The sequence below is a fragment of the Mycena indigotica genome (assembly GCF_014461135.1).
Source record: "Mycena indigotica strain 171206Taipei chromosome Unknown Mind.scaff0001, whole genome shotgun sequence".
Taxonomy (NCBI): Eukaryota; Fungi; Basidiomycota; class Agaricomycetes; order Agaricales; family Mycenaceae; genus Mycena; species Mycena indigotica.
In genome coordinates, this window is record NW_023503000.1 from 2,247,530 (window position 1) to 2,275,327 (window position 27,798).

At 49.7% G+C, this 27,798-nt stretch overlaps 12 protein-coding genes across 12 annotated transcripts; 7 read left to right on the plus strand and 5 right to left on the minus strand.

Annotated features, from left to right (window-relative positions):
* Window positions 1-107: 107 nt before the first annotated feature.
* MIND_00061500 (Zn(2)-C6 fungal-type domain-containing protein) lies at window positions 108-3,556 on the minus strand (the record flags this gene model as incomplete). Its single annotated transcript, XM_037357579.1, has 22 exons — window positions 108-156; window positions 209-254; window positions 305-714; window positions 763-923; window positions 979-1,081; window positions 1,130-1,179; window positions 1,225-1,335; window positions 1,383-1,392; window positions 1,442-1,515; window positions 1,574-1,718; window positions 1,771-1,840; window positions 1,887-1,895; window positions 1,940-2,043; window positions 2,091-2,131; window positions 2,189-2,413; window positions 2,461-2,510; window positions 2,559-2,816; window positions 2,860-3,163; window positions 3,218-3,309; window positions 3,353-3,364; window positions 3,421-3,439; window positions 3,488-3,556. The coding sequence occupies 22 exons, from the start codon at window positions 3,554-3,556 to the stop codon at window positions 108-110; spliced, it is 2,412 nt and encodes an 803-aa protein (XP_037225489.1).
* A 104-nt stretch (window positions 3,557-3,660) lies between these two features.
* MIND_00061600 (tRNA-int-end-N2 domain-containing protein) lies at window positions 3,661-5,214 on the plus strand (the record flags this gene model as incomplete). The annotated part of the gene is made up of 5 exons (XM_037357580.1): window positions 3,661-3,788; window positions 3,836-3,979; window positions 4,026-4,591; window positions 4,641-4,833; window positions 4,884-5,214. 5 exons carry the CDS (start codon window positions 3,661-3,663, stop codon window positions 5,212-5,214), a joined length of 1,362 nt encoding a protein of 453 aa, XP_037225490.1.
* Window positions 5,215-6,397: 1,183 nt separating this feature from the next.
* MIND_00061800 (uncharacterized protein) lies at window positions 6,398-10,022 on the plus strand (the record flags this gene model as incomplete). Its single annotated transcript, XM_037357581.1, has 10 exons — window positions 6,398-6,485; window positions 6,533-6,637; window positions 6,687-6,760; window positions 6,807-6,975; window positions 7,023-7,196; window positions 7,247-7,328; window positions 7,374-7,577; window positions 7,711-8,192; window positions 8,385-8,469; window positions 8,516-10,022. Exons 1-10 carry the CDS (start codon window positions 6,404-6,406, stop codon window positions 10,020-10,022), a joined length of 2,964 nt encoding a protein of 987 aa, XP_037225491.1. The 5' UTR covers window positions 6,398-6,403.
* Window positions 10,023-10,216: 194 nt separating this feature from the next.
* MIND_00061900 (Proteasome assembly chaperone 2) lies at window positions 10,217-11,211 on the minus strand (the record flags this gene model as incomplete). Its single annotated transcript, XM_037357582.1, has 5 exons — window positions 11,149-11,211; window positions 10,943-11,096; window positions 10,837-10,895; window positions 10,677-10,792; window positions 10,217-10,622 (listed from the first exon to the last, which is right to left on the minus strand). The coding sequence occupies exons 1-5, from the start codon at window positions 11,203-11,205 to the stop codon at window positions 10,217-10,219; spliced, it is 792 nt and encodes a 263-aa protein (XP_037225492.1). The 5' UTR covers window positions 11,206-11,211.
* An 80-nt stretch (window positions 11,212-11,291) lies between these two features.
* Window positions 11,292-12,954, minus strand: MIND_00062000 (FAD/NAD(P)-binding domain-containing protein; the record flags this gene model as incomplete). The annotated part of the gene is made up of 9 exons (XM_037357583.1): window positions 11,292-11,552; window positions 11,597-11,647; window positions 11,696-11,785; window positions 11,837-11,878; window positions 11,928-12,062; window positions 12,114-12,134; window positions 12,182-12,546; window positions 12,595-12,866; window positions 12,917-12,954. The coding sequence occupies 9 exons, from the start codon at window positions 12,952-12,954 to the stop codon at window positions 11,292-11,294; spliced, it is 1,275 nt and encodes a 424-aa protein (XP_037225493.1).
* Window positions 12,955-13,031: 77 nt separating this feature from the next.
* MIND_00062100 (RNA helicase) lies at window positions 13,032-15,539 on the minus strand (the record flags this gene model as incomplete). The annotated part of the gene is made up of 3 exons (XM_037357584.1): window positions 15,445-15,539; window positions 13,501-15,397; window positions 13,032-13,451 (listed from the first exon to the last, which is right to left on the minus strand). Exons 1-3 carry the CDS (start codon window positions 15,531-15,533, stop codon window positions 13,032-13,034), a joined length of 2,406 nt encoding a protein of 801 aa, XP_037225494.1. The 5' UTR covers window positions 15,534-15,539.
* A 72-nt stretch (window positions 15,540-15,611) lies between these two features.
* Window positions 15,612-17,172, plus strand: MIND_00062200 (Peptidylprolyl isomerase B; the record flags this gene model as incomplete). The annotated part of the gene is made up of 13 exons (XM_037357585.1): window positions 15,612-15,753; window positions 15,801-15,823; window positions 15,870-15,988; window positions 16,039-16,058; window positions 16,107-16,132; window positions 16,183-16,217; window positions 16,267-16,339; window positions 16,388-16,429; window positions 16,479-16,527; window positions 16,573-16,637; window positions 16,688-16,729; window positions 16,810-17,114; window positions 17,160-17,172. 13 exons carry the CDS (start codon window positions 15,612-15,614, stop codon window positions 17,170-17,172), a joined length of 954 nt encoding a protein of 317 aa, XP_037225495.1.
* A 249-nt stretch (window positions 17,173-17,421) lies between these two features.
* Window positions 17,422-18,551, plus strand: MIND_00062300 (uncharacterized protein; the record flags this gene model as incomplete). The annotated part of the gene is made up of 2 exons (XM_037357586.1): window positions 17,422-17,950; window positions 17,998-18,551. 2 exons carry the CDS (start codon window positions 17,422-17,424, stop codon window positions 18,549-18,551), a joined length of 1,083 nt encoding a protein of 360 aa, XP_037225496.1.
* A 376-nt stretch (window positions 18,552-18,927) lies between these two features.
* MIND_00062400 (uncharacterized protein) lies at window positions 18,928-19,947 on the plus strand (the record flags this gene model as incomplete). The annotated part of the gene is made up of 5 exons (XM_037357587.1): window positions 18,928-19,394; window positions 19,443-19,500; window positions 19,555-19,639; window positions 19,754-19,784; window positions 19,836-19,947. The coding sequence occupies 5 exons, from the start codon at window positions 18,928-18,930 to the stop codon at window positions 19,945-19,947; spliced, it is 753 nt and encodes a 250-aa protein (XP_037225497.1).
* Window positions 19,948-20,238: 291 nt separating this feature from the next.
* MIND_00062500 (C2 domain-containing protein) lies at window positions 20,239-20,974 on the plus strand (the record flags this gene model as incomplete). Its single annotated transcript, XM_037357588.1, has 4 exons — window positions 20,239-20,269; window positions 20,320-20,485; window positions 20,539-20,690; window positions 20,748-20,974. 4 exons carry the CDS (start codon window positions 20,239-20,241, stop codon window positions 20,972-20,974), a joined length of 576 nt encoding a protein of 191 aa, XP_037225498.1.
* Window positions 20,975-21,569: 595 nt separating this feature from the next.
* Window positions 21,570-25,928, plus strand: MIND_00062600 (Glycoside hydrolase family 3 protein; the record flags this gene model as incomplete). The annotated part of the gene is made up of 17 exons (XM_037357589.1): window positions 21,570-21,657; window positions 21,703-22,043; window positions 22,098-22,247; window positions 22,295-22,336; window positions 22,383-22,472; window positions 22,518-22,568; window positions 22,619-22,897; window positions 22,946-23,349; window positions 23,405-23,602; window positions 23,654-23,795; window positions 23,844-24,045; window positions 24,093-24,348; window positions 24,398-24,606; window positions 24,651-24,847; window positions 24,893-25,592; window positions 25,640-25,763; window positions 25,823-25,928. The coding sequence occupies 17 exons, from the start codon at window positions 21,570-21,572 to the stop codon at window positions 25,926-25,928; spliced, it is 3,579 nt and encodes a 1,192-aa protein (XP_037225499.1).
* A 606-nt stretch (window positions 25,929-26,534) lies between these two features.
* On the minus strand, window positions 26,535-27,390 carry MIND_00062700 (AB hydrolase-1 domain-containing protein; the record flags this gene model as incomplete). Its single annotated transcript, XM_037357590.1, has 2 exons — window positions 26,535-26,906; window positions 26,959-27,390. 2 exons carry the CDS (start codon window positions 27,388-27,390, stop codon window positions 26,535-26,537), a joined length of 804 nt encoding a protein of 267 aa, XP_037225500.1.
* Window positions 27,391-27,798: the final 408 nt, after the last annotated feature.

Consider the following 27,798-nt stretch of genomic DNA (forward strand, 5'->3'; position numbering starts at 1 on the left):
TCATGTCACTCCTCACGTTCATCTCTGCTTCTGGACTCGAATAGATTTGCACGAATTAGCTTGGCAGGAAAAAAACAAGATCAAGCGGATAATTAGTATAGATATCGCTACCGCCGACCAGCCATATACTGGTGCTGGTCCCATTCCGTCCAAGATCTACAGAGACGAATTCAGGGACACGCAATCAAGCATTTTTTTCGACGCTTACTCATCTGTTGTGGCGGTATAGGCCCAGTTTGGTGCACCTTCAGAGCCTGGAATGTCGCTCTTAATTGCAGCTCCTCAATTCAATTCGCAGCCTCACCTAATGATTTGTCCACAAGCGAAGGAAGATAATCCGATGGCAAAACCTTTGACCACCCATTGTCATCTTGGAAACCGGAGTCGGGTCCCAAGTATGACGCCAGAGCACCACTCGCCATGAATGGGTTGGCGATTTCAAATTCCCATTGCTGGGTTGGAAGACGGCCAAGTTCCGAAGAGTGGACAGGAAGTAATGTAGGCTGCAAGGGGATTGTCGAAACAGTTGGACGAGACATCTGTTCAACGAAGGGCACAATTGGTGTTTGAGGATAGTTTGAAGTGTCTGAGCCACTTGTTGGGCTTGAGTGGGACCCTGGTGATTCACCCTCAGGCTCGCGTTCGCGTTTGAGAGAAGGCGGCATGGGTTCAACTAGCAAATCACCAGCACTCAGCATGGCATATAAGGTATCCCTGTGCCATCTCATCAGTAAGCAGCAAAAAGCCACGGAGCCAATTTACCAGAGCCTGCCAGCAACTTGCCAACGTCGTTCAAAGGACTTCATAATGTTCAGACAGGTGTGAACATCATAAATCTCCTTGCTGGTATCGACTATAACACCGTTTTTCTTACCAGACCAAATGATAAGGAGGAGGATAACGGAAGAATCGAACAACGCCATCTTTCGGCAACACATTAGCTTCTATGCGTTCGGAGTGAATTCGAAAGGGTAAAACCTTGACATGGGCGAGTGGCAGTATTCCTCTGCGAGACTGGACATCCATGACATGGGCGCATGAGCGCGCGGAGTTGGCGCAGACAGCCAACGATGGGTACGATCTAAGCGCGTTTAAAATAGGCCAGATATTGAGAATGTAAAGTACTCACAACGGAGAAGATCGGCCCGGGACGGGAATGAACGGTCGGTGGATTTGTATCTTAGTCACCAGTCAGACATGCAGTAATCATTTGCGTCTTCATACCTGGACGTGGTAATACGATGCGTAGAGGGATGCGGATTGTTGGAAAAAGTGAAAGTTTTCACGGTTGGGGTCCCACTTGAGATGGTCTGGTAATGAGTCGATCCAGTTATTCTGGTAGGCAATTAAAGTCAATCGCGAGCATCACATCTGGAGCTGACCATTGCTGAACTGGGAAGGAAATTAGATCAAAGGGGAGAAATAACAACGGACGACCGACTCCAATTCGGCAACGACTTGTTGGTTCCACTGTTCCGCTTCTTTTCCTCGTTTCTTTGACCGCTTGAGAGTGTACTACATCAGTAATGTTAACACCAGCATTCCCGATACAAAGATTAAGAAGCCCAAGCACCAATGTCCGCTGTGCAAACCCTAGGATATCCAAAAGTTTGATATAGGCGTTCATGTAAGCAATCATTGAGGGCACGCCATCCGGTTGTTTGAAGCCCGCTTCCCAGTGGATGTCGTCACATTCAATCGGTAAGTCCAAGTCAAAGCTATCGTGATAACTGGTGAGGCAAAAATTCAGCCATAGGGATCATAACACACTCTTCGGCAGTCGTGGCTCGTGGTCGTCCAAATGACGCACTCAAGAGGACGTCGATACAGACTAGAACCCCTGGAAATAGTTTTGAGTCTTGAGAAAAGACCCGAATCTCGAGCACGTACAAAATCTAACACTTGTTGAGTCCAAACAGGAGATAGTGCTGCGACTTACGCCCTTGTCCAAAGCTGATCCTCGGCAGGCTTATCTCCAGTATATCGCCGCCGTCGATGAGCGCCAACATCTTGAGCGAGGCGTATCCCAATCGAGGTGAGGACCTATTATCCCACTCAGTCTCTCGAAGTACATCACATGATTTGATTACCCAACAAAGCTCAGGACAACCAGTTCCCTGGAGAAATACGACTGCGAGCTGGTAATCAGGTTAGTTTCATGTGAGAAAGTTGGGTTTAAACAGCATACACAACATATTTGGACATCATAGAGGGATGGTGTGGTGGAGAAGGACTGGCGGACCAGTCGGATTTGGCCAGCCCACTTCCAACCACAACTTAACTCTGAGTTTGTTCCTTCTAGAATCACCCGAGGGTCGTTGGAGTAGCGCGAGCCCATCGCGCAGACCAGCAGCAAAGTGGCACCAAAACGGCTATTGCGCAGATGGAGCCCATCTGCTACTGCTTTTTCGAACTGTCATTAGAGTAAGACGGGACGTCGACACGAGGACTCGAACGGACCGTTTGCCGATGCAACAGTGGGATGAACGGGTGACAATGGAAGAAATATACTGTGCCTGGATGAGAGGCGGGATGATGTAATATAAAACGGCACCCACAGCTCATCAGGCTATGTAGAAGGTCGTCTTCTGGGAAAACATATAGGTCTGGGGCTTCTGCAGGAGGCTCGTGCCATGGCTTTGCAAGCCAGTATTCAGGTCGTTTCAACGCGAGGAGGCGGTCGGCCATGCTCTGGTCCTCGCCCGTTTCCCGCTTGATGTCCATCGCTGTCTTGACGAGCATGATGTCGCTCGATTGACCGTAGAATCTGTTATGGCTGGAGTCAACCATCAGACCCTTCATCCGCTCGTTAAGATCTAGGGTGTTGAGTAGGAGCGTGGGTTAGCAACATTGGATTACCTGTCAGTACACAACCGTCAGTGGCGCTTAGTGATAGGTCGGTTGGCGTAGGAGGTCGCGTATAAGCAGTACTCGGGTCGACAATGGGTAAGTCGGGCAAAGCTGCCTCTTTGAGGACAGCAACTTCTTGTTCTAAGCTCTTTGCATATGCGGCAACATCCACCAGAATACGCAGGGCAGCGGCAGGGTCTTGTGGTAGAGTGTAAGTTGCTTTAGTTGACAGTATTGCGGCAATCTGGTTTTGAATGGGGGTTCGAGCTTTCTCTTCGGCGCGAGGGCGAGAAGTCTTGGTGCTCGTTCGTTTCTGGCGAGACAGACGTTAGTTATGTGACTAAACGACGAGCCAAAGTCCGCTAACATTGGATGAAGAAGCAAAGTGAGTGCAATCTGAGCCAAATGAGATACAGTTGGAACATATGTTGTTGGGCATTCTAGCACTGTCGCATCGAACTGGACGAGTTAGTTACCAGATACCTACCCCAGCCAGACTTACTTTTCTTGCTACCTTTCGTGTAGGCAGAGCTTATGGGTAAAGACGCGAGCTGGTTGCAAATGACGCACGACATATATCGCAGGCGCCCTTCACTTGGTGTTAGAGGTAATCAGCTTGTAGTAGCGGTATGAATACCTGGAGACGACGCTTCTTCGAGTTGGGTATCGGTAACTCTGGCTCATGGGAGCCTGAAGGAAAAGACATCGCTGGACCGCAGCGTCGTGAACGCGAGAATGAGAACAAATATGCCGATCAAATTGATCAAACTTGAAAGAAGCTTGACACTTACTCCCAACTTCAACCATTTAATGGATGACTCGCTTGAACAACCAGATGCAAAACCACCTGTGGTAAATGTCAACACAGATGCACATGAAGAAGGTGGAGATGACTCGGATGATGACGGAGATGTCGTTCTTGACTGGACAAAACTTGTGTGCGTTGCTTTCCAAACTTTCATGCACCGACTCAAAACAGTACAAGCACAGCGCGTCCCGTTATACCACGCCGCGGAGAAAAGGAATTTGAGCCTCAACCCGGCGGAGGATCAGGACTGCAAGTTCATGTTCTCGATCGAGCGAGAAATGCTATGTTCGATGCCATTCGCGCAACGAGAACGATATCTAGGTGTGTGTGTTTTTTCGTATATTCACGCCCAGCTCACTTTTAGCAGCAAAGTGGTCAGCTACACGATGTGGCATCCCCAAATATCGAGGGCTCACGTAGTTCTTGCACGCGGAACCCATTATAACACCCTTGGCCATTCCGTTCCGCGTCCCATCCAAACTGATGACGGGATCCAGAAGACACAAAAAAGACTAGAACTTCTTCCCGAAGAGGCTCTTTATCTTATTGAAAGAGGCTCTGCATTTTGTTGGAAAGAAACCGACTTGGATGTCACCGAGGTCGATGGTGCCGAACCCGTCTTGGGCGCTCCAATGAGCGTTCATCAGGCATATACCGAAATGATTGGCTCTCAAGACCTCACTTTGGAGCGGTATCAAGTGTACGCCTATCTCAAGCGACTAGGTTATGTGGTCACACGCACTACGCCCCCCAACCCTGAATATCCCATCCCTCCTCCCTTCGATTTATCTCCTCTAAACAAGAAAATAATGCCAATCTGGGACAGAATTCGCGCCTTTTGTCCTTCTTGGATCACGCGCTTGTTTGTTGGCCAATTCGACTGGTGGAGACCACTTCGCCTGAGCAAATGGTCCTTCAGTGGCCGAAACTATAGTCCGTGTGCGCAACTTGTGGACTTCTGACTGGATAACATCTTCTATAGGCACAATGTTCGATGGCTTGCGTTTCTTAAGATCGGGGCATAGCATTCCACTCCTCGTACCTAAAACTGCTCCTGCAATTGGCTTACCAACACGATCCTCGCCATACCACATATTTTTCAACGTCCACAAACCCGCAACTTCATACCGAAAAACATCTCCCTGTCCTCCAGACTACCAAATTGTGGTCGTCAAGTAAGTCGGTAAGCATATTTGAACTGAGATTGTCTGATTCTCTGTCTCAGTGCACGAACAACACCAATGCCGAGCCTGCGCGAACTTACCGAGTTATTTGATGTGTCTCCCGAGCTACCGCCACCACTTCCGCGGCAACGACGTCCTGGCAAAGCTACCTTCCAGCCAGGGCCAGTTGCTCCTCCTCCTTCGTGGACCAAACGATTGCAAGATTGGTTACGAAACAAGCCGCCAAAATACGTACCACCTCCAAGGAAACCTCACCCATTTATGGTGATGAAATCGGGAAAAAAGACGGTCATCGTTGCAGTTGTGGATGCAGGTAATATTGGCTTTTTCCGCTTTGGACAGGGCGCCTTCGAAGAGATGCCGCTGGTATAGGACATGTTGTGGATCATGCTCTAGTTACATCAATGCGAAGCAAATACAGAATAATGCTCTACACTAGACCGTCCTCATCGTCGCTCCAAACCAAATCGTCCTCGTCATCACTGGGAAGTCCAAGATTCCTTGAATGAGCTGTACTGGGTAGAATGTGGTGCCTACGCGACGTCAAACAACGTGGATGAGAATGAAAGACATTACCGATCCAGCAAATTGTCGATGCCAGCTTGTCCAGCTTCCCAGTCGACTCTGACCCAATTGTGGACCAGTTCACCATCACGATACACCAGCATTGTTGGTAGCATATCCAAGTCAACGTCTTCATCGTAGTTGCCCTCCTCCTCTTCTCCGTCTGAATCAGTGATGTCTTTTTCATAGTAAGGGTCGTCCTCGTCGTCTTCCTGCACCTGACGGGCTGCACGAGTGAACTGAGGAGCACTTGTCTTTCCAGAAGAAGTAAATCCAAGGGCTGAAGCTCGAGCTCGAAGAAATTTGGTATCAGGGTATGTCCGAGCGAGCTGTGCTAATCTATCATCCAGTTTATAGCATCGATCTAACGACTGCAACCTCGTGAGGAATGGGCAAAGTAAGCACGATGGACATACTGGCTCATAAAGGTGAACAACAATCCACGTCCCCTTACTCTCTCCTTCAACGGCTGGCAAGAAGCCCTTCACTCCGACCTCGCGTAAATGACCGAACTTCCCTTGACGGGCATGTCCAAATACATTCCTTCGTTCTTCTATACGTTCGCGCTCTCGGAGTACCAGCTCGTCAGCATCATCTCCCTTTTCCCTTTCCTCTTCGAGATAAGTTTTTCCTCCAAGATTTGCTTTCTCCATTTGTTGTGCCAAAGCTGATGACTGCTGAGCCATCTTCTGCCGTTTGAGGAGTTCTGCTTCGTCGCGATCTCTTATGACACCTTTCACACCAGTCCTTCCTGGCCCCATGCCGATAGACTCGTTCTTCTCGTTTAGTTGTTGTTCAAAAGCTGCTCGACGAGCCGAATCGGAATCATCGTCTGAGAGTTCGAGCTGATCATCATGCCAGCCGGCATCTGGCGAGGGAGAACGCTCTGGCGAGGAGGAGCGGGAGGTGCTGAAGAGTTTCCCAGAGAGAACGAGTTGTTCAAGGTCAGCCATGAAGCGGGTCACGCCCCTGTCACGGCTCTCTGTCAAACGCGTCAATGGCAACACACCTCGCAGTTCTTCCCGACGCGCTACCCCTTGAGGAAACGCGTTTTCTTCGACTGCTTCACCCCAGGACAGGTCATTGACGCGTGGAATCGTGATTGCCTCCCTGACACCGTTGCTAGAGTTGCCTACCCTCTTCCTGGCTCATCCCGACTCCATTCTCGAAGTCCAATCCGTCTCGCCAACCAATGAAAGGTCGTGGTTTATAGACCAAACTATTGTCTCTGGTTTGACTCTGGTGCCACCCGCTGCTCATAGTTTCATATTTTCCATTAGATGGAAAACTCTTACTGTTCACGCCAGTTGACCTCGCATTTCTGTTGATACCAGTGTTGCAGTCAGTATATTCAGTGAGTTATGACACTTCGGCTTGTTTCTTCAATGAGCTTTTCACAGGAAAACTTCCCTGGGATGTTCAGGCCAGCAGACGAAATATTCGAAGATGCTGCCACCATCCTTGAACAACCGGCTGACACGTCGAATTCGATCTCTAGGGAGGATATGACATATTTCACCTCAATCAAAGGCTGCACACGTGCACTACGGTGTGTCTGCGATGTACAAGGTAACATGCCCAGCCAACATCTTCCCCCGCTGATTGCATTGACATAGAAATTTCTGAGGACATCGTGGTCTATCGTTACTCGCGGGAAAAGGTGGTTCAATATGTGCGGAACAAAGTAGAGCGTCTATCGAGACCAGAAATTACCGAAATTTCCCGAACTCTGATACGAAACCTTGCAAAAGACGGATTATTGGAGGACGGAAGAGAGGAGTTGTTAAAGTGTGAGCTTTTTCCATGCCAACACAGTCTCCGACACTTAGACATCCTCTAGTGGGTCGAATACGTGCGGCTTGTGATCTTGTGTGCCAATACCTCCCCTCCAACTTGCGAACCTTGTTACTGGCGTCCTATGAGTGAGTATGCCCATCGACCTCGATTGTGCTGACGATATTATCTAGCTTTTCGGCGCTTGAGGCCCATGTGAGGTCATTGGAAGAGGAGAGAGCCTCGCTTGTTGTGCAAAAGCCATCGAAGTCGAAAGCCGCTCCAACTCCAGTCGAGAAAAAAAGAAAGGATACTTCACAAGGAGTGGAGAAACTGAAAAAAGCCAAGACGACTGGAATGGCAAAGCTTTCCACATTTTTCTCCAAAAAAGAAACCAAGTGAGCGACGAGGCTTACTTATCTGTACGTATCTAGATTTTGTTGGAATGTAAGGACAATGGGCACATGATTTTGTTTATGTCACGCGTCACACATTGCTCTCTTCAATCCCGCTTTCATCCCCTTATCGCAGGCGCGTCCAAAGGATGGAGGCGGCCTCTCTAGCCATAAATCCTAGCTATGTTGATCGCGCCGTACAAACAGACTTGCATCTTGACTCGTTGGTCAAGTCTGCTCCAGCCACTCCCCCGAAAGACGACTCCAATTCTGTTGTCCAGCACCGTGTATCAGGTCCAACACGCTCTCCAAACTCTCGCAAACACCACCAGCTACCTTATAGTCGTCCCTCCACCCAAAATCATAACTCTTCCCCGCGTGTCTCCTCGCTGCCTGAAACCTTACCATCCTACCCAACCGTGATTCCACGCGAATTTCGTGGTGCCTCTCTTTCTGAACGTCCACGAGTTTCACTCTCATTCTCCGACAACACGCCGGAAAGCTCGTCTTCTGCAGAGACCTCCTTCCGTTCAGAAACCAGATCTGGCTCTTCTCGTGCCCGCCGTTCGCTTCCTTCGTCTGACACACCCCATACTCCCTCACCACCTTCTTCTCCCGGTAAATATGGCTTTTTTATACTCTCATAGGACTTTTAACAACTCTTTCATTAGAATCTGTCATGATCATCGGTAATAACATGCAAGTACCCATGGCTTTCTTGCGCCAACAAGCCAAGTCAGAATACGATGAAGAAGCAGGCAAGTCCACCTCAACTTTGCCTTCTTCAATGAACCACTTACATGTCTCCAGGTTGGATCTCATGGGCTAGTTCTCCTCCTAAACCCATTCCTGCACTTCATGGACCATTGTCCCTTCCGTATGCTCGTTGCCCCTCGTCAGTGCGATACATCCTAGACGCTCACTAACTAATTTTCTCATAGTGGTGCCGAAGGTACCATCGTTGAAGGCGAAGATTTGTCTCGTATGATCTGGGGATTGGGCCTTGAAGACAGCCAGCCGACTAATACTCCGAATATCCCACAAAAGTCAACATCTTTTGCGCCTCGTTCTCGCCCACAGCGGGATGCCCAATATCAACGTAGTATTTCTTTCGCTCGCCAATCACACGAGCGCGATGTTTCACGTGAATCAGTCGAGTCTCGCGTGGGCGCGTTCTCCCAGCATCCCGATTCTTGGCGCGACTCGTTGGGTCTCGGCGATGATATTCTGGACGAGTTCGAAGATGACTTTCGTGTTTATGACGGCCAGCGAGGTTTGGGTCTCGATTGGCAGGAAACCCTCAAGCATCGGCAATCCACAGCCAAAGCCAAGATCGACTCCCTCAAGCCGTCCGCTGCTGTGTTCGTCCCCGCAAGTCAACAAGTGACATCGCAATTTCCGCGTATTTTTGTCGAGCCTCGTCACACCGTTCTTCCTTCGCCTCGTTTGTCAGCGTTTGAAATCGCTCAGCAATATCGTGCCAACAAGCGGCCACAGGACTTTCTGCCTACTCCTCCCTCGTCGTCTTCGCCTGAATGGATCTCGCAGCAACAGCAACAGCATTACATCGATCCATTTCCACCTCTAGATCTGCACACTCTCGTCTCTCCACCTCAATCCCAATCCAACTTCGAACTCTCGCAGGAGCTGCGCAAGTTCGTGTTTGAACGTATGCAGAACCCCAATGATACTCGCTCCGTTGAGCTGCCCCGCGAACAATTCAACCCGTCTCGTATTCCTCAAACTCGTCGACCTTCGATTGATGCATCTCCCTCGCTTCCTGGACCACCTCCCAACAGTCCCCTTCCTCCCATACCGTCATATGCAAATCACTCTCGTGTTCATTTCGGAATCACCCCCGCATCGCCAACTTCTCCTGATACTCTGGCGCCCCTCCGTCAGTCGAGCAAGCATCCACGTTCAATTCCATTTGCGCGATTGCTACAGCGTCGGTTATCTGCTGTTCCTGAAGAAGAGACAACCCCCTACGAAATGCATTCCCCTCCTCCGTCACCCCCCACCAAACATTCAACCGCTATTCCCATGCGTGCACCACGCGTCCCATCGTCCTCTCAAACGGAAGGTTTTCGGTCGCGGACTCGATCAAGTTCGGGAGGTCGTATTGGGCTTCCTAGTCCTGCTCTAAGCGCAATCGGATCTCCTGCAATGCCCGCTGATGATAAGTCTTCTCATTGGCGCCTTCCTGCCCAAACATACGCAGGCCGTGTCAAGACTTCCGTTAACATGAACAACAATTCTATCAATCATTGGGATGGATCTACAGGCCGAGAGAACTCGAATCTGTGGGAGAAAGAAAATACCAAGTCAAAGAAGACCCGTGGTGGACATGGTGGTAAAAAGACTCAAGGCGCAAGCGATTGGGAGACGACATCGGCCGAACCCTCACCTTGGCTGGCAGCGAGTGTGGCGCCGGAAGCGTGGCTTTGAAAGCTTTTTTTGCTCGCATCATTGAACTGTGGTCCAAGTTTTCTTTTACTTTCGCATCGCATTTTGTACCATCAAGATGGACACAACAGCATATTAGATTTTTCCCTCTCCAGCATCCACAGCCTGTACCAACTCAAGTCGCATTTGTAGCCACTTCCTTGTACCTGAATGTAGTAGCAATGGGCCAGTGCCCTTTAATCATATAAACTGTTGTCGGGAGGATTCCCAAATAACCCTTGTTTCCAACTTGACGGCTCCTTGAAACCAGCGACTTGTAGGCCCAGAATTGCAACCACAACGCTCGCAAGAATGGCTGCATCTGCACGGTTATCTCCTTCTAATACGAACTGGAGAACACCAGCTATTGCGACTTTGGACTCGGATGGCGATTGAGAAATCGTCTGAAAGAAACGACGAGTCAGGCTGCCCCCTGGGATAAAAGGAATCTCAATAGCCGAGGGGCTTTGGGGTTCGGCATTATTTGGGTATTGTGATACCGGGGACGTATATGGCGGAATAGGAAGCTGAAGTAAACGTGCGAGTGGCGTTGACGAGAGAGTACTAGTATTAGAAATGGGAAGGAGGTGATATGTCGGTGTTCTACGGACAGGTAATTAGATCGGTCGTCAGCAGACGAGGCTCTGGAGAGCTCACAGCATTTGAGAGTCGGTCCGATTCGATTGGTCTACTCCGGAGAGAAACAGGGCAGCCGCGACGCCAGAGTTGTTGATGAAATCCAGCAATGCGTCGACGAAGTTTTGTTTCTGAGACTACGATGCATCAGAATCCGTCGAGGAGTGGAGTTAGAGCCCACTTTTAATGCGGGAGACCTTTGCTGGATGATGACTACATCCAAACCCGCCTTCCCATACACTATAGTAGCATTTAGTTCGCCAGTTCAATGTGGGGCTACGCTGTACATTCAAGTGGAGTGCTTACGCCGGGTCCGTTTTCACGGGCTCCAAGGGCAGGCACAAGATATGATGAGTCAAATCTGCCGATTGGAACAAGGGATAAAGTTGCGATGAGCAGGTCCGCTGCCAATTGGGAGACATTGGCTGTTGAGACGATGGGCTAACGTCGTGTCAAGATCAAGGTGGGCTCCTTCCGAGGCAGGATGACTGACGACGACGAGTGTTTTCCCCGTGAGTGGGATGGTAGGCTCAGTTGGGTAAAAGAACATGAGTGGATGATTCAGACGCAGTCACTATGGCACGATCATGATAAGATAACAGTTGGCTCAGATTACACGATGACTATGTACTTGCTTCAAGTCAATAATGCCAAAGCTCTCTTCGCTTCATCCTCGGGGGTCGTTGAGGTGAGAAAGGCCCACTGGTTTGAGATAGCTGGGCCCAGAACCTCCAGCTTCTGATACGAGCTATTGAACTCAAACATCTTCCCTGCCTCGTCAGAGAGCTCTAACACGCGATTTGCTTGAGACAGGCGGATAGCCTCGTATGCCATGAGTGCAGAGTCTAGACTGTGTGAATCGCATTTGGCTAGCAGAGTTTCCAGAATGAAAGCATCCTGGGGCATGTTGCTTTTAGATTTTAGCGTATCTGACCACAAACCTCGATAGCGTTTGTTGCACCGACGCCGAGGTGGGGAGTCATTGCGTGAAGCTGTAGAAGTAGAGTTCAGATGATGTTTTGGTAACGACAAAGCCTCACCGCATCACCCATCAAGACCACTCGTTTCTCCATGGCTTGAGGAAGAGGAGACAGCCGATGTATATTCCATTTAGTGGGTGTTTCGATGTTCTTGTTTCTCAGTTGAGCGGTGGCAAGATCAGTTATTGAAGCCACTCGTACCTCGAGTAACACAAAGGCGTCGCGTTCCCAACCAGAAAACGCCTGCATGACAATCAAATTTCCCGTTTGGAGTCGAGTCTTTTGTCCACACTTGCAACATTTCTTGTTGATCGCATGCCACAACCCAGTCGGAACTGTCTGGTGTGGTATTTTCCTTCCCAAGGTCAGTCACATACGCAACAACGTTGACCATCTCCCCTCGTGATATAGCGTAGGCGACGATATGCTATCATAAGGGTTAGGTGCTGATAGCCAGAATAGGGAGAGACGACGGCACTTTATTCTTTCCACAATACTTCTACACCGTCAGAACTTGATTGCACCTGGTGACACAAATCCACGCACCATCATGGGTGAGTCCAATGTCCTATGTCTTTGCCCGTCGAGGCCTATCAGCTTAGTGGCCGGGACAAGCCCGCGATAGGCGATTGTACCAGTCCAGATGGGCTTGATCAGGCCCAGAAGCCCGTTGTTTCCTTGACTCTGTGCTTTGGCCCTCAGCATCTGCTTGCGAACAGTCGACTTGATTCCGTCGCATCCTACAAGTAGATCGCAACTTGCAGTCGTACCATCCGTAAACCGGAGTTTTATCTCGCCCTCTAGTTGCTCCTCATATGTTTCAAGACGCTTTCCAAAATGGGCGACACCTGGCGGTAGATGTTCCACAAACACATCAAGAAAATGCGCACGATGGAAGGTCCGGCAGCCATCTACAACGCTCGTCAGAGTCAATTCGTGTCCAAGTCGGTAACACATACAAGGGAAAGGAACGAAATGCCAGTCAAACCCATCCGGCCAAATGTCAGACCTCCGATAATGATACCCTGCCGATGGCTCTGGTTTTGTGTGGGTTGCAGAGGTAAAACTGGACGACAGGCCAAGCAATTCGAAGATACGCCATGTGCGAGAGAATACCATCAATCCAGCTCCTAGCTCTTTGAACCGCTCAGTTGCTTCCCAGATATCGACCTGGAGATGGTCATGTCGAGAAAGTGCGACGGCCAAACAGAGTCCACTGATGCCCCCACCGCTAGGTAATGTTTGCTTCTATACTCCTCCACATGAGCAGATAAGACACACCAGATGGCAACTCGAAGCTTTCTAGCCTCAGCAGACATGAGTCCCAAGAGAGAGAGAGGGAAATTCCACCATCCATCAAATTCTCAAGGAGAAGCTACTTACAATCACGACCGACTCATGAACGCGCTCCCACCAGTGCCTCCAATGCCGCACCCCCTGCAATCTGAAACTCTGAAACACCACTGGTCATCATGATGCCGCCCTTTTTGGACAAACGACCCTGCGCCCGCACAACCTTCTGCATTCGCTGTTCGGCATCACCAGTATGGTCCGCTTCCCACTCCCGCTTTGAGCGTTTCTTCGAGGGTGACGATTCCTCAGATTTGGGTTTGGATTTGGATTTCTTCTGTGGGGGTTTGTCTTTATGCGATGGTGCACCAGAAGAGACGGCTTTGGGCGCATCACGGAGGGCAAATGATTTGGCAAGATGGCCAAGATGAAGATGGCGGACATGGAAAATGTGCTTTTCGCTGGTCGGATGGGTCGCATAAGCACGCATATGAGAAAGATACGCTTTGCGCGCAAGACTGGCATTCTAGAAATATGTAAGAAGCTATCAATTGGTAGAAAAAATGAAGGCGTACATCTTTCTTCCTGAGGACCCATCGCTCAAAGGAGAGCTGGACCTCCGTTGCACGACCCTCGTATTCGCTCCCTTTTCCGCCGAACCCATCACGAAGCACACTCTCGACAGAGACACTAGACAAGGAGATATTGTGATTCTCGTTGTCCGAAGCATTGTCTCCCCGCATCTTGCCCTCAACCCATTTCACCCACTCAGTTTCGCTGGGCGAGACTATGCTCCATGCCTCTCCTCCCTTTCCTGCACGAGCTGTACGACCAACGCGATGAACATACTCAGTTGCCCCTCCTTCTGTCGGTAAGTCGTATTGGACAACAGCACGAACCAATGGTAAATCCAGTCCACGTGATGCAACGGATGTGCAAAGCAATACAGCAGACGACGAAACAGTGGATTTATTGCTGCCAGCGAAGCCACGAAGAGAGGCGAGACGCGTGGGAGTTGGTAATGAGCCATGTAGGCGGAATATAGAAATATCTGGAAGTAGTGGTGATTTGACGTCAACTTGGTCGTGGATAGGTTGAGACTCTGGTTCGCTATCACCGTCCTCGGAGTTCGTCTCATCTGCGGGTTCATTATTCTCACTTCCCATAGAAGCGCCTCCTAGAAGGCTCCAATGAAAGTCCACCGAATCCGTGCAGCTCAGAAACACGATTATTTTTGTGCCGCGTCGAGCTTGGGACTGAGAAATGAGATTGCGCAACAAGGCAATCAAGGCCACCAGTCGCAGCTTCAAGGGAACGAGAACGTATTTTTGTGAAAGCTGAGAGGGAGGCGTAAATTTGTCACTTTCTGTATGTGCGGTCTCCGTCAATTCCTTCGTCGGCTCCGCTTCTGTTGCTTTCACCATCATTGGGTTGCTCAAAGCTTTTCCGGCGAGCTTTTGAACATCTTCGCGAATTGTAGCTGAGCAGAGGAGAGTTCTTCGTCGTCGTTCCCAGTCCCATCCGCCGACTTCCATGCTTTTCCCTGCTTCAACGGCTTGGAGTGCTAGGTTCCTTCTGCCATCTAAGCCCTGGAGAATCCCAGTGATGGTCTCCTCAAAGCCAAGCTCCATAAGTCTGTCTGCTTCGTCTAACACCAACCAACGACACTTTCCAACATTGAAAGAAGATGTATTTTGGAGATGATCCAACAGTCGACCCGGTGTAGCAACGATGATGGGCAAGCCCTTACGCAGGCGTGCTTTTTCATGAGAACGAGTCCCTCCGCCGGTAAGCAGACCAGAAACAAGCCAACGAGTGAGCCTTGGCGCTGAGGCATCTTGATCGTCAGGGGATTCGTCTTCAGAACGGAGCCGGAGTTGCAACAAGGCTTCCAGAACGTCTGATATTTGCTTAGCAAGTTCACGGGTCGGAGCGATTATAATAGCAAGGGTGCCAATCGTTCTGTCAATGTACGAAAGTGAGCTAAGTGGGAGGAGGTCGTGGATAATGGGAAGTAGGAAAGATAGAGTTTTCCCGGAGCCGGTTTGAGACTGGATAAAGACATCTCGAGCAGTCGATTCGGATGAGGTTACTGCAGGAATAACTGCCCTCTGGATAGCGGTCGGTGTGGTTATGTTCATCTTGTTGGTCAAGTGTGAAGATATTAGTTGGTCAAGACCCAGTCCTGAGAAACTCGACGAGTCATTAAGCGGTGCATTGCTTGGACGCTTGAAAGATTTCGGAGCGGGTGAATCAACGGGACTATCGATTTTTGGATTGTAGGAAAAGAGTGAGGAGATGATCTGGGTGGGTGGTCGTTTCACAACAGTCTGCTCAACTGCATCGTTGGGTTTTGTTTTCGGTAGTGACTCGCCACTAAGCCTTGGGCGTTTAGCAGGTCGTACATCGTCTGAGGTCTGCTTTGATGATTGGGGTTTTGCTTTGCGTTTTTCAACGCGTTTGGCTTTTAGCCTACATTCTCTAAGCTTTTCTTTGCAAACCTCTACAGTGACTCTCACCTTTCAGTCCATCTACCACCCTTGGAAGATGTTGAATGCTTGGAGGGCCCAATGTCGGGAGCGATGTTGAGCACAAGATCGTCGTCCATTCCGAGTTTGTGCCGCAAAAATATTTGATGTCTCCAACAAATTGACACGTATCCAAACTCTCTTTCTTCTCTTCCACCATGTTTGCTCGTCTCTCCCTTGCCTTCGTGGTCGTATCTATTGCAGCGCTGTTCTGCGTTCAGACGGAAGCTGCCAAGGGCCCCCGAATTACTCACAAGGTGTACTTTGACATGAAGCACGGCGACAAGGACCTTGGTCGAAGTATGTTGTCTTACTACCTCATTATATAACTGTTGACAGTTTACTAGTCGTCATGGGTCTCTATGGTGGCGTCCGTGTAGTTTCTATCTCGATTCCTTATGCTGAAAGTCTGCTAGACGGTTCCCAAGACCGTCGAGAACTTCCGTGCTTTGGCCACTGGCAAAAGAAAGGATGGCACCGAGCTTGGCTTTGGTTACAAGGGCTCTAAATTCCACCGCGTCATCAAAGATTTCATGTGCGTCTGCGCTCCTAGTTGTCACTAATGTACCTCACAATTTTCAACAGGATCCAGGGCGGTGACTTCAGTAAGTGCGCTGAATAATACTATCTTCAGCCTCTCATCAATACGAAAGCTCGGGGCGACGGCACTGGCGGCAAGGTAGCTCTCAGTTGTTATTTCAGCAACGACAGGACTTACTCTGTTCATAGTCTATCTACGGCGACCGCTTTGCGGATGAGAACTTGTGAGCTTGGCTTTCTGGTGCAACTTGAAGGTATTCATTCCCTTTTCAGCAAACTTCGCCATACCGGCGCTGGTACTCTTTCAATGGCTAATGCCGGCAAGGACACCAATGGTTCTCAATTCGTGAGTACCATCTTTTAAGACATCACCATCATCCTCATATCGAAATAGTTTATCTGCACTGTCGTCACGAGCTGGTTAGATGGTAAACACGTATGCAGTTGGTCAACTTGCTGTAAATCCACACTGACCTGACCTGCAGGTTGTGTTTGGCAAAGTCATTGAAGGCATGGAGATCGTCCACGCCATTGGTATGCTCTGTTCGTGTTGTGTACCTGTCGTTAACACCAATTCAGAGGACGTTCCTAAGGGGTCTGGTGACAAGCCCAGTCTTGATGTGGTTATCGCTGATTCTGGAGAGGTAAGGACACTTGTTACGCGCTGTTTCTTTACCTTCAACGCATTCTCTAGCTCCCTGTTGAACCGGAGGTTGCTGCGGAAGAGAAAGAGCAGGTACCTGTCCACGCTGAGCTCTAATTGCTCAATTCTGTCTATAAAAACGATGCGAATAAAATGTGGTTGTTTGTCCACAGGACCATCATACTGGTGTTGCCTCATTGCAAAAGGCCCCATCCTCAAGCGCCGCCACGAAAGTGGATTCAACCGCTGCCTCCCCCGTTTACACGGGTCCAAGCTCAACCATCGAAGAAGAGGAACAGCCCGAAGAGATCGAGCAAGAAACCACTTCTTATTTCATGCCCATCCTGGCCGCGTTCGTAGTGTTTGGCGCTGGCAGTGCGTTTTTTGTCTGGGTTGGTGGCTTGAGATACCTGCGACGCATGATGAGTGGCAGGGACCTCACAGGCTATCGTCAAGTAGGAGAAGAAGATCCAGAGAAGTGAGAGCTCTGTTTGTTTGGTACCCTTCGACCAACTTTATCCAGGCGTCTCGCATAACCTGAACCTTTGTACATTAAGCATCTTCTCACACACATGACATGATCAGCATGACTTTCACTCACTTGGCATTGTTCGTTCCGATCCAGAGCCGTGATTAAACCAGTGATAATCTACGGCAATGTCATTTTTGCCGACGGGACAATTTGCCGAATGACAGACTCATCACTAATGACATAGTAGTTGGCCCAATTTGAATGGTCGTGTGCCGAGTCGGCCTTGTTCTCTTCCTCTCTTCCGCCACCCACCATGTCATTCGGCGCCTTTGCAGAACCAGCTGTAGTGGTCAGTATTCTCGTCGCGGGAGTTGTCTTGAATCGTAGGAAAGACTCAGATGCATGGGCACCTCTTTCTCCAACAAGCGAACCTCTCCTGGCCACTGGAGATGCTCCATATCGCGAACGCCAAGTATTTGGCTACACCGTCCGCTCTCGAAATACCGCTGTTCACCGAAACTCGTTTGCTTCTCGAATCCTTAGACGATTCCCTTTCCTCGTGGAAGTTTGGTACTGGTTATTGGTCTATTGGACATACCAACTAGCGAGGGCGTTCACTGCAGTCACGCTCAAGGACGATACCCTTGCAGTATCTCGCGAACATGCTCTTTCCCTAATTCACCTCGAGCAACGACTGGGTTTATTCATCGAACCTGACGTTCAAGCGTATACGCTTGCCCGACCAGCGCTAATGGGGGCCCTTAACCGCATCTATTCGTTCATCCACATTCCTGGGACCATATCTTTCCTCGCTTGGCTTTATGCCGCCGCTCCACAAACTCGTATGCTCCCCTCGTGTTTTTTCTGCTGCCTGCTGATTCAATTTCAGTCTTCGAGGCTCGCCGTCGAACCTTGGCAGTTAGCAATCTGATGGCATTCGTTGTCTTCACGTTGTGGCCATGCATGCCTCCCCGTCTCCTCCCGGCCTCAGATGGTTTCGGCTTCATTGACACCGTACATAAGGGTGAAGTTGCGAGCGTGTGGACGACGAACAAGTTTTGTAACCAACTTGCCGCGATGCCATCTCTCCACTTTGGATACAGCTTCGTAATCGGGCTTACCATCGCAACACTGCCATCTCACGGCCACTCTCGCTTCCTCACTCTCGCGAAGTGGATTGGTGGCATGTCATACCCTGCTTTAATCCTCGTTGCCATCGTCTCCACAGCCAACCATTATGTCTTGGATGCTTGCGCTGGATTCGTCGTCGCTAGCATCGCGTGGAACATCAACGGTGTGCTCAAAAGTCTGCTCGTTATCGAAGACTCGTTCTTCTACCTCTTGCGAGTCCATAAACCCCGTGGAGCTGATGAAGACACTCAAGGCAAATTATTCAGCCCCGTTCTGGAAATGAGCGAGGAAGCTGGTTGGCGGAGGGCTTAGATGTAACTTGTAGCACCTCCGAGTTGTAATGTGACCTTCTACGATTAGCCAACGCTATGTACGACGGGAAGCGAAATGCAAGCGAATTGGAAGCTGGTCAAAGACGGATACGGCGACCCAATATTTGAACGATCGTTACCCAACGTCGGCGCTGATGCCATTCCGTTGCGCTTGGCGAGCTATGGTGAGGGAAGTTTTCCATGGTCGCGAACTGGGTCTGAGAATAAAGGATGCTCGAGAAGAGGAAAGAGTAGTATTTGTTCCGTGTCAAGAAAAAGAAGAAGGAAAGCCGAAAATAGTTCCGTGATGGCTCCAAAGGATCGACCCTGACAAAACACGTTGCCGAATCTCGTCCTTCACTCTCTTCATTACCACCATGTCCTTGTTCGCTTCAAAAACTACGACTACTACAGATAAAACACCACCATCCACACCCAAGCGCAAGTCGCGCGTTCTACATTTTCGCTCAAAGAGCGACTCGTCCAAGACAAGTCCTTCACCTCCCACATCACCAACAACTGAGGTCGCTGTAACACAACCTTCGTCACCGACAAAGCGGACTCCACTTGGAATTGCTGAAGTTGCCAATATATTTGTCCGAATGCGACGAGCAAGCGACAAAGCCAAGAATAATAAGTCGTGGCATATCCAAAGCTCCTCTGGGCCAGCGCAGTCTCACCCTGGCGTTCTTGAAGGCGCTTCAGAGCTGCGAGAAATTGTCACACATAGGGACGTTTACATCTGCAATGATGGGGTCAACGTTGGTCAACTGCTTAGAGCAACGAGGAATGCCCTTATGGAGGATGCCGAGTTCATTGGCGCTAATGCTCTTGTCGATGAACAGTGCGTACCTGACTCCTATTCTGCGGCTCGCTACAATCATTCAATCAGGTGGGATTGCACCATCTGTGGCCCCCGACACAGACGCAGTGGCTCGTTCAAAGTCGAGGTCAGCCCTTCTTTGTTTCTTATAATAAACCTTGCAACTTTCTTTTTTCGTTAGATATCCTACAGCGCTGCCGCCACACGTTCTGAACGCGCGGATCCACACAAGCCAATCGCTATTGACAAGGCTAAAGGGGTCCCAGGTCTAATGACCGTCATCAAGCGCGTGTAGCACGCACCACAACTCAAATTTTGTATCTGTACTCCGAAACTGACCTCATTGTAACACTGCGTCGCATACCACGGACATTCTTTAGCCTCTCAATCCATCCTCAATACTCTTGATCGGTACTGGTCAAAATTCTTTGAATAAAGCCATGACTTACGCTTGGCTTCTAGAATCCACTTGGAATCCACTAATCGTCGTCACGCTAGTGTAGCGTATACTCCATTCGTTGCGTATCTTTCCTCCAAAATTGTCCTATCCACTATCAAGTCTGATAAGTTATGACTACGATTTTGCTGTAAGCATGGGCAGTGGTCCGCATGGAGCCACAGCCCAAAGCCCGACGTCGGTGACTGGGTACGCTTGGATAGGATCCGATGGCTGTATCGGGAAAGGATTGGCACCGTCAAAAGGGCTCGGTGTGACTTCGCTGTCACATTGTACTGCTTTTACTTCGGTCAACTTACCCATGCTCGCCACAGTCCGGCTATAAATTGACTGCTTTTCTCTTTCCATAACCCAACCACCACCACCCAACAAACCTCCCATCTCCGACACCCATCCCGACCCACCAATATGATGTCCTCAAAGCGAATTCAGTTTCATAGTGCGTTTGTTGGTCACTAGATTCCTTCGCTTTTGCTAAATGCTGTATAGTCGACGCCGCGACTGCCCTTCCTTTCCACAAAAACTCGAGCCGGCCTTTTGTCACTGTCAAAATCGACAATGCCAACGAGACAAACGAAAAGGAGCAACTCTTGCGAACCAGCACTGCTCGCTGCGATAGTGAACATGACCCTAGCTGGCAACAGAACCTGACTGCGTGCGTTCTTTTTGCCACTGCTTCGTCCCAGTCTACTTAAAGACTCTGATCAGCAGCACAATGAGCCCTACATGTCAAGTCACGTTCGAGGTTCTCCAACGTTCGCCTGTGTGGGCACCCGGCAAACCAAACAAGCTGGCCGTCACCGATGCTTACCCGCTTTCAACACTTCTCGATATGCAGGGAGGGAATATGTTCGGAACGAGTGCGTTGTTCTGATATTATTATCCCGTCTAATTTTGAGTAACACTGCTCCTTGTAGACATTGAACTCCCTCTTCACCCCACCACTTCTGATGGCAATGGCAACACGCCGTCCGCTCGTCTTTCCGTCAATATCCGAGAGCTAGCTTCACGCGAGACCGCCAATCTGGCCGTTCGTTTGTCAGCAGAGCGACGCAAGAGCCAAGAAGCTAGTCTCTCTCCAGTACTCCGCGCTCCGTCCCCCACCCACGTTTCTTTTGCGACCCCGGCCACCTTAGAGGTTTAGCATCCATCATCATCTGTATCATTAGGGCTCTTTCTTGTAGCATTTGGCATTGGTGGCTCTTAGTTGTATTTGTTGTAATTTCTTCTGCCTTATTGGGGGCTTATTCTTGTCGCTAATACTTGTCGTGCAAATATTTGATCCAAGTTAAGTTTGCCGCCATCCGGACTGCAAACGGAGCGAGACGTCATACGCTGAAGTACGAAGTTGATGGACAGAGCAGGGAATTACAGGCTTATCCTCGACCCAGGCAGTTGTTTTGCTGGATGGCCGCACCCAGGATTCGAGTCGCAATCTGGTACGAGTGTTACTAGCCTTCAACCTCAAATTCCCATCAAGCATCCAGTGGAGGTGGTATTGGCGGCTTGTGCTTGGCTGTGGCACTCTCCGCGTATTCCCATATCCAAGTCGACGTTTACGAGGCAGCTGGTCGGTTCAGCGAGATCGGTGCGGGGGTGATGATATGGCATCGGACATACGATATTCTACAGCAACTCTCTCTGGCGTCTCAGTTCTCCACGATTACAGACTTTGAACCGGTGCCAGACATGGGTACGTTTTGCCTTCCTCTGTCTTCGTTCGGTCGGAAAGCACGCAGATGAACGGTTTCTCATCAGGAGTAGGTTTTGAATACCGCCGTTCTGATCGAGCTGAGGGCTTTAACTGGCACTTTGTCGAAATGCCTTGTAAGCATTTAGTGCACCAGCGTGGGAGTTTGACGCCGTTTGTAGATGGTTGCATCCGCTTTCATCGAGCTCATTTTTTGGATGTCTTCGTGAAGAATCTTCCTGAAAGCGTTGCTCATTTTGGGAAACGACTTGCGTCATACAATCAGGTACGAGACGGTATCCAACTAGAGTTTTCGGATGGGACGAGCGCAATATGCGACCTCCTAGTTGGGTGCGATGGAATCAAATCGACAGTTCGAAAGCAAATGCTGAATAGCACGGGGAGAATTGAGCTTGAGGAGCACATAGAGCCAAGATGGAGTGGCAGTATTGCCTATCGCGGTCTCATTCCAGTTGCGAAGCTTCCAGAAGGCCAACACAGAGCGTTGCAGTATCCTGTGATGGTGAGCAAAATTTGAGTTGGCGGCGAAACAGAGTCACGGTCTGACCGGCAGCAGTACTGTGGCAAAGACAAGCATGTTGTTGTCTATTCGATTTCTAAAGGCACGGTGGTAAACGTTGTTGCCTTTGCATCAGATTCGGATAAGGAGAACACATGTTACGGGGACGAATGGGTGACGTCTTGTTCGAAGGAGGAGATGCAGGAGGTCAGTTTATGCTTGTTAACGCCAGATTGTCTCTCAGAATGGCACAGTGCTTTGCAGGATGGGAACCGGAGGTCTCCGTCCTTCTCGATGTGCGTTCATATGCTTGATGTTTTGTTTTGGCTTACCTTCAGATAGCGTATTGAGAGCCCTACGAAATGGGGAATCCATCATCTAGCCCCACTTCCTCTATATGTGACTGGCAGGGTCGCTTTGCTAGGAGATGCGGTACGCCGTGTCCTGTAGAAAGTCATCAGAATGACGGTTATGTAGGCCCACGCCATGACACCCCATCTTGGTTCAGGAGCCGGCCAGGCAATTGAGGTATGTATCACCTTTCCAGGCTGATCACCAAAATGTCTAATTATGTCGAGGACGCATATATTCTTGCGAAGGTTTTGGGTGCTGCCACGTTGAACACGCTTGATGCGGCCCTCGAAGCTTACGAAACGACGCGTCTTCCGATGGCAAACCATGTTTTGCGGGCTTCCGCAGTTGCTGGGAAGATGTTTGAGTTCAATAATGAGCTTGGGGAGCGATACCAAGTGTTAGGCCCAGCAATTGGTGCGCAGTGGAATTATCTAGACGAGACTACGCCAGAGGGTGAGAGTATGCGTGCGGTTGAAAGGATGCGAGAGGCATTGAACAAGAGGGTAGTCATCGCCTGAATCAACTTGCTTGGACTTGAAAGTCGCGGAAAGAAGTTGTCAGACTCATCAACGCTATCATCAAGAAATGGTTTGCTTCGAAACGGTCACGAGCGTAGAGCCCTCCTTGCCATCATGTTGCTCCTCGCCTCGCTGGCAGCGGTCTTCACCGTAGGGCACGCTATCGACGTCGTGCCCAACGTTACAGTGTCTGGCCCTACTCGGCCACCTACCCTCACCCCGTTTGCTTACGCATTTCCTAACTGCAAAAGCGGACCTCTCAAGGATAATGCTGTTTGCGACCGTTCCAAGGACCCCGTAACGAGGGCAGAAGCACTCATCCAACTCTGGACCGTCCCAGAGCTTATTGCGAATAGTGTCCACCAGGCCCCTGGTGTTTCTCGTCTGGGTATCCCACCATATCAGTGGTGGTCAGAGGCTTCGCATGGGATAAGCTGGTTTGTGCTCCCTATGGTCTATCGGAATATCATTTTTTTACTAGTCGCGCAATAGGACTGGACCTGGAGTCATTTTTGCGCCGGACGGCGACTTCTCATACGCCACATCTTTCCCCTCACCCATTAATCTCGGAGCTTCTTTCGATGACCCACTAGTTTTCCAAGTGGGTACGGTCATTTCTACGGAGGGCCGTGCTTTCAACTCAGCTCAACGCGCTGGTTTGGACTACTTCGCTCCTAACATCAATCCCTGGTGCGTCAACTTGACCATAGCAACGTCGGTGTATGAACATCACAACCACAGGAGGGACCCACGTTGGGGAAGAGGTCAAGAAACTCCCGGAGAGTCAGCTCTCCACTCTGCGAATTATGTTTACCAACTGGTCAACGGCTTCCAAGGCGGTATTGACCCTTCACCTTACATCAAAGTTATCGCCACGTGCAAGGTAGAGACCACCATTTGGCGTGGAATAGCCTTCTCAAGTTCGTCATAGCATTACGCTGCGTACGACTTGGATCAAGTTGGAGATGTGATTCAAAGAAATTTTTCTGCCGAAGTCACCACCCAGGAATTCGCCGAATACTATCTCCCACCTTTCCAAACATGCGTTAGAGATGCAAAAGTGAAAAGCGTTATGTGCGCATATAACGCCGTTAATGGTGTGCCAGCGTGTTCTGATCCCTACATTCTCCAAAGTAAGGTCTCTATATGGGAACCACACTTTGAGTCTAATATTTCCAAGCTGTTCTTCGTGATTATTATGGGTTCCCCGATGATGGCTACGTCGTTTCTGACTGCGATGCTGTTCAAAGCATATACGAAAATCACAAATTTGTCAACTCGTATCAAGCAGCAGCGGCCGTTGCGTTAAATGCAGGCACGGACCTCAACTGTGGCTCCATTTATGGACTTTTCCTCCAGCAGGCACTTGATCAAAACTTGACTGCCACCGCCAACATCCAGAAAGCTCTAGTCCGACAATATGCGTCCTTGGTTCGGTAAGTATTTTGCCTATGTTTTGTTTCACGAGTTGAAGTTTTTGCGAAGTTTGGGCTACTTTGATCCTCCCGAGCTGCAGCCGTATCGTCAATTTACCTTCGCTGATGTTGGAACGCCAGCTGCGGAGAAAATGGCCTACGATGTTGCCGTTGAAGGCATGGTCCTCTTGAAGAATGATGGTACACTTCCTCTCAAGAAGAGTCTCAAGAAAATGGCACTCATAGGCCCCTGGGCTCAAGCGACAGAACAAATGCAAGGTACGTTTGCGATACATTGTCAACATATTCTTAAACGGTGAAAGGCAACTACTATGGGACCGCGCCGTTCCTGATCAGCCCTCAAATGGGTGCAGTCACCGCTGGCTTTAACGTGACTTTCGTTGAAGGCACCGGAATTCAAGACGGAGATACCAGTAGCTTTAGTGATGCCCTTGAAGCGGCAGCACAAGCAGATGTGATTGTCTTTGCAGGAGGTATTGATAACGATGTGGAAGCTGAAGTATGCGTTTTTTGTTCAGTTTCTTTCGATCCTAAACGTCAACAGGGTTTGGATCGCACGGACATTAGCTGGCCTGGGGCTCAGCTCCAGCTGATCCAGAAACTCGCTTCCGTCGGTAAACCATTCGTCGTTGTCCAATTTGGTGCTGGTCAAGTGGACGATTCCTGGTTGCTGAAGAGCAAAGACGTCAATGCTATTCTCTGGGCCGGATATCCTGGCCAAAGTGGTGGTACTGCCGTCGCTGACGTTCTCACCGGAAAAGTTGCTCCTGCTGGTCGTCTGCCACTAATGCAATATCCAGCCGATTACGTCAACCAAGTTTCGATGCTTGATATGAACTTGCGGCCAAACAAAACTTCAGGCAACCCTGGAAGGACGTATCAATGGTATACAGGCAAGCCTGTGATCGACTACGGCTTCGGTTTACACTATACCACCTTCTCCTTACAATGGCAAGGTCTTCCTGCCCTAGCATACGACATTCAAGCCCTCGTTGCAAAGGCTCATAGCGCCGCACATCTCGATCTTGGCTCATTCGACACATTTGGCGTTACAGTCCGCAATATCGGACATGTTACGTCCGATTTCGTGTCGCTTCTTTTTGTGAAAACCACTGCTGGACCGGCCCCCCATCCGAACAAGGTTTTAATTGGCTACTCACGAGTTCACAGTGTGAATCCAGGAGCGGCAGCCATTGCTCGAATCGGGGTTAAGCTCGGAGATATTGCACGCGTAGACCACAACGGTAGGTTTAAAGTTTGCCAGCAAATCTGGAGCTGAAAATAACTTCAGGAAATGCCTGGGTTTATCCTGGGTTGTACACCTTGAGCTTAGACGTCCCTGAACGACTCACACACTCGTTTGTGCTTGTCGGACATGCGGCTCAGCTTAGCGACTTCCCCGCTCCTCCTGCTTCGTGAATACTCGTCTATTCGTTTTTTAAGGGATGAAATGATTGATAATGTGTGCGAACAGTTGGACGGTCGGTGCCGATAAGCAGAAGCACTCTGCCAGCAAGCCCGCTGCGATATGGGACGAGCATACCCACGATGAACAACAAGTGCTTCGGGAACTACGTTAAAGGTGGTGTGCAACCGAAGCGTATCTTTGTTGTCTTCCCACTAACTACTTCTTACGACAGACAAACTGCCCTCGAAAGAGGTCTGGTGACAAGACAACCTCTGCAAAGGTGACGCAGAAATAGTCGAACAACACACTGCACCACATGGTGGATGGAGCAAGCTGTCTTCTGAAGTGACTGTACATATCATTATTGTATTTTATCTACACTTGAACGAGTCCTGTTCGAAGAAGAACGCGATAAGCCTGGTGAAATTAATAGCAACTTGACGTGTCTGAAGTTTGTTCGTTTGTAAGAAGTTGTGACCGTACCCACCGACGTCAACAAAGACAACCACCGAAAAATGTACCCAACTAAGTATACGACCACTTTCTCGTCCACGACGAATTGACTGGGCCCTCACCTCCTCTTCCCATCGCGTATTTCAACGTTTTCCAAAAGAAATGTGTGCGGCTCAGAAAGGGAGTCAACAACTGCGGGTGTCTGGAACAAAAATAAAAGTGGGCCAATTGCTTCTCTATATGCAAATTCTATGTTAGCTACTGGAAAGCAAACGGCGCCAGCTGCGTTAACGAAGATTAATCGGATTGTAGCCGTATTCTCAGGCTATGCGTCAAGATATGGCTTTGCCTCGTTCGTCAAGATACCCGCTAATTCCTCAACGTGACTCAAGAATGGGCTGTGTCCACACTCTATCTGGTACGTTTTCCACGAATCCGCGTCGCCACCGCTCGCCTTGGCCCTCTCTACCATGTTCTGCTGTGCCGCAAACAAGAATGCGCGGTCGTTCTTGGAAAAGATGAAGACTTTTCCAACTTCGAGGCCCCAACAAACCCCACTTGCGGGCGTGCTGAAGATGTGGAGCGACATTGGCTCAAGTTGCTGCGCCCAGTATAATGCCTTCTCGCTGCTGAGATCATGATACAAGAACTCCTCCGCGTCCTTGAGCTCTCCGGCGAATGTGGTTTCGCTGATGGGCTACGACATACTCAGCGCACGATTCAGAAGAGCAAATGCAATGTTTCCATACCACAAACCACACGCCTTTGTCTGACTGAACTTTTGTGTTCGTGACGGAAAACGCGTCCGCCACGGTCTCGCCCTCGAGGGCAAGGATCGCACTCACAAATACGATCTTGACTACTCCACCCTTGTGGCCAGCTTTGCTTCTCGCGCTTTTTTCTAAGCCGGCAACTGCCTGGCTTGCTGGGACGCCACCATACGAGTGACTTATCAGGACAACATCTTGTTCTTGCTTGAGCACGAGCTCCTCCAAGGCTTGACGGACACTGTGGGCGTCCGCATTTGGCGGAGCTGAACTGGCGAGTTTGCCCACTGTTGGAAGTGCTACTCCCTGTGCTGGATATCCTTTTGCCTGCAGGGCGTCGAGGAGTGGTTGTGCATGGGCGAGCGTATGGCAGGCGCCAGGGACGAATACGAAAGTGGGACGAGTGTTCGACATGCTATGGGCTGAATCCTTCACGACTAACGCGACCTTTAAAGCATCGCTCTGTCAGCCTTGTTTTCGTTATAAACCAGTGATGAATCAGGAATCGGCGGTTCGAGGGTTCCGGATATATTCATTCGGGTCACATAATCAGCGAGCAGCTAACCGCGGACTTGACTGAGGGTTCCAACTTGAAGTTGGCCGCTTTTAATTCCACAAGGACAAACAATACACAGTCTATGAGTTATAAAGATAGCATGCTTCTATGTTCGGCGGTTGATGGTGGAGGAGGTCAATCTTGGGTCAAAATTTGTGGCCCAATGAACATGTTCACCGATTGATGGTTTGACCTTGGAGGATATATACTGGTCCCAGTCTTGGAAGTTTCCGCTCGCGCCTGGTAGACCAGACCACATGGCAAGC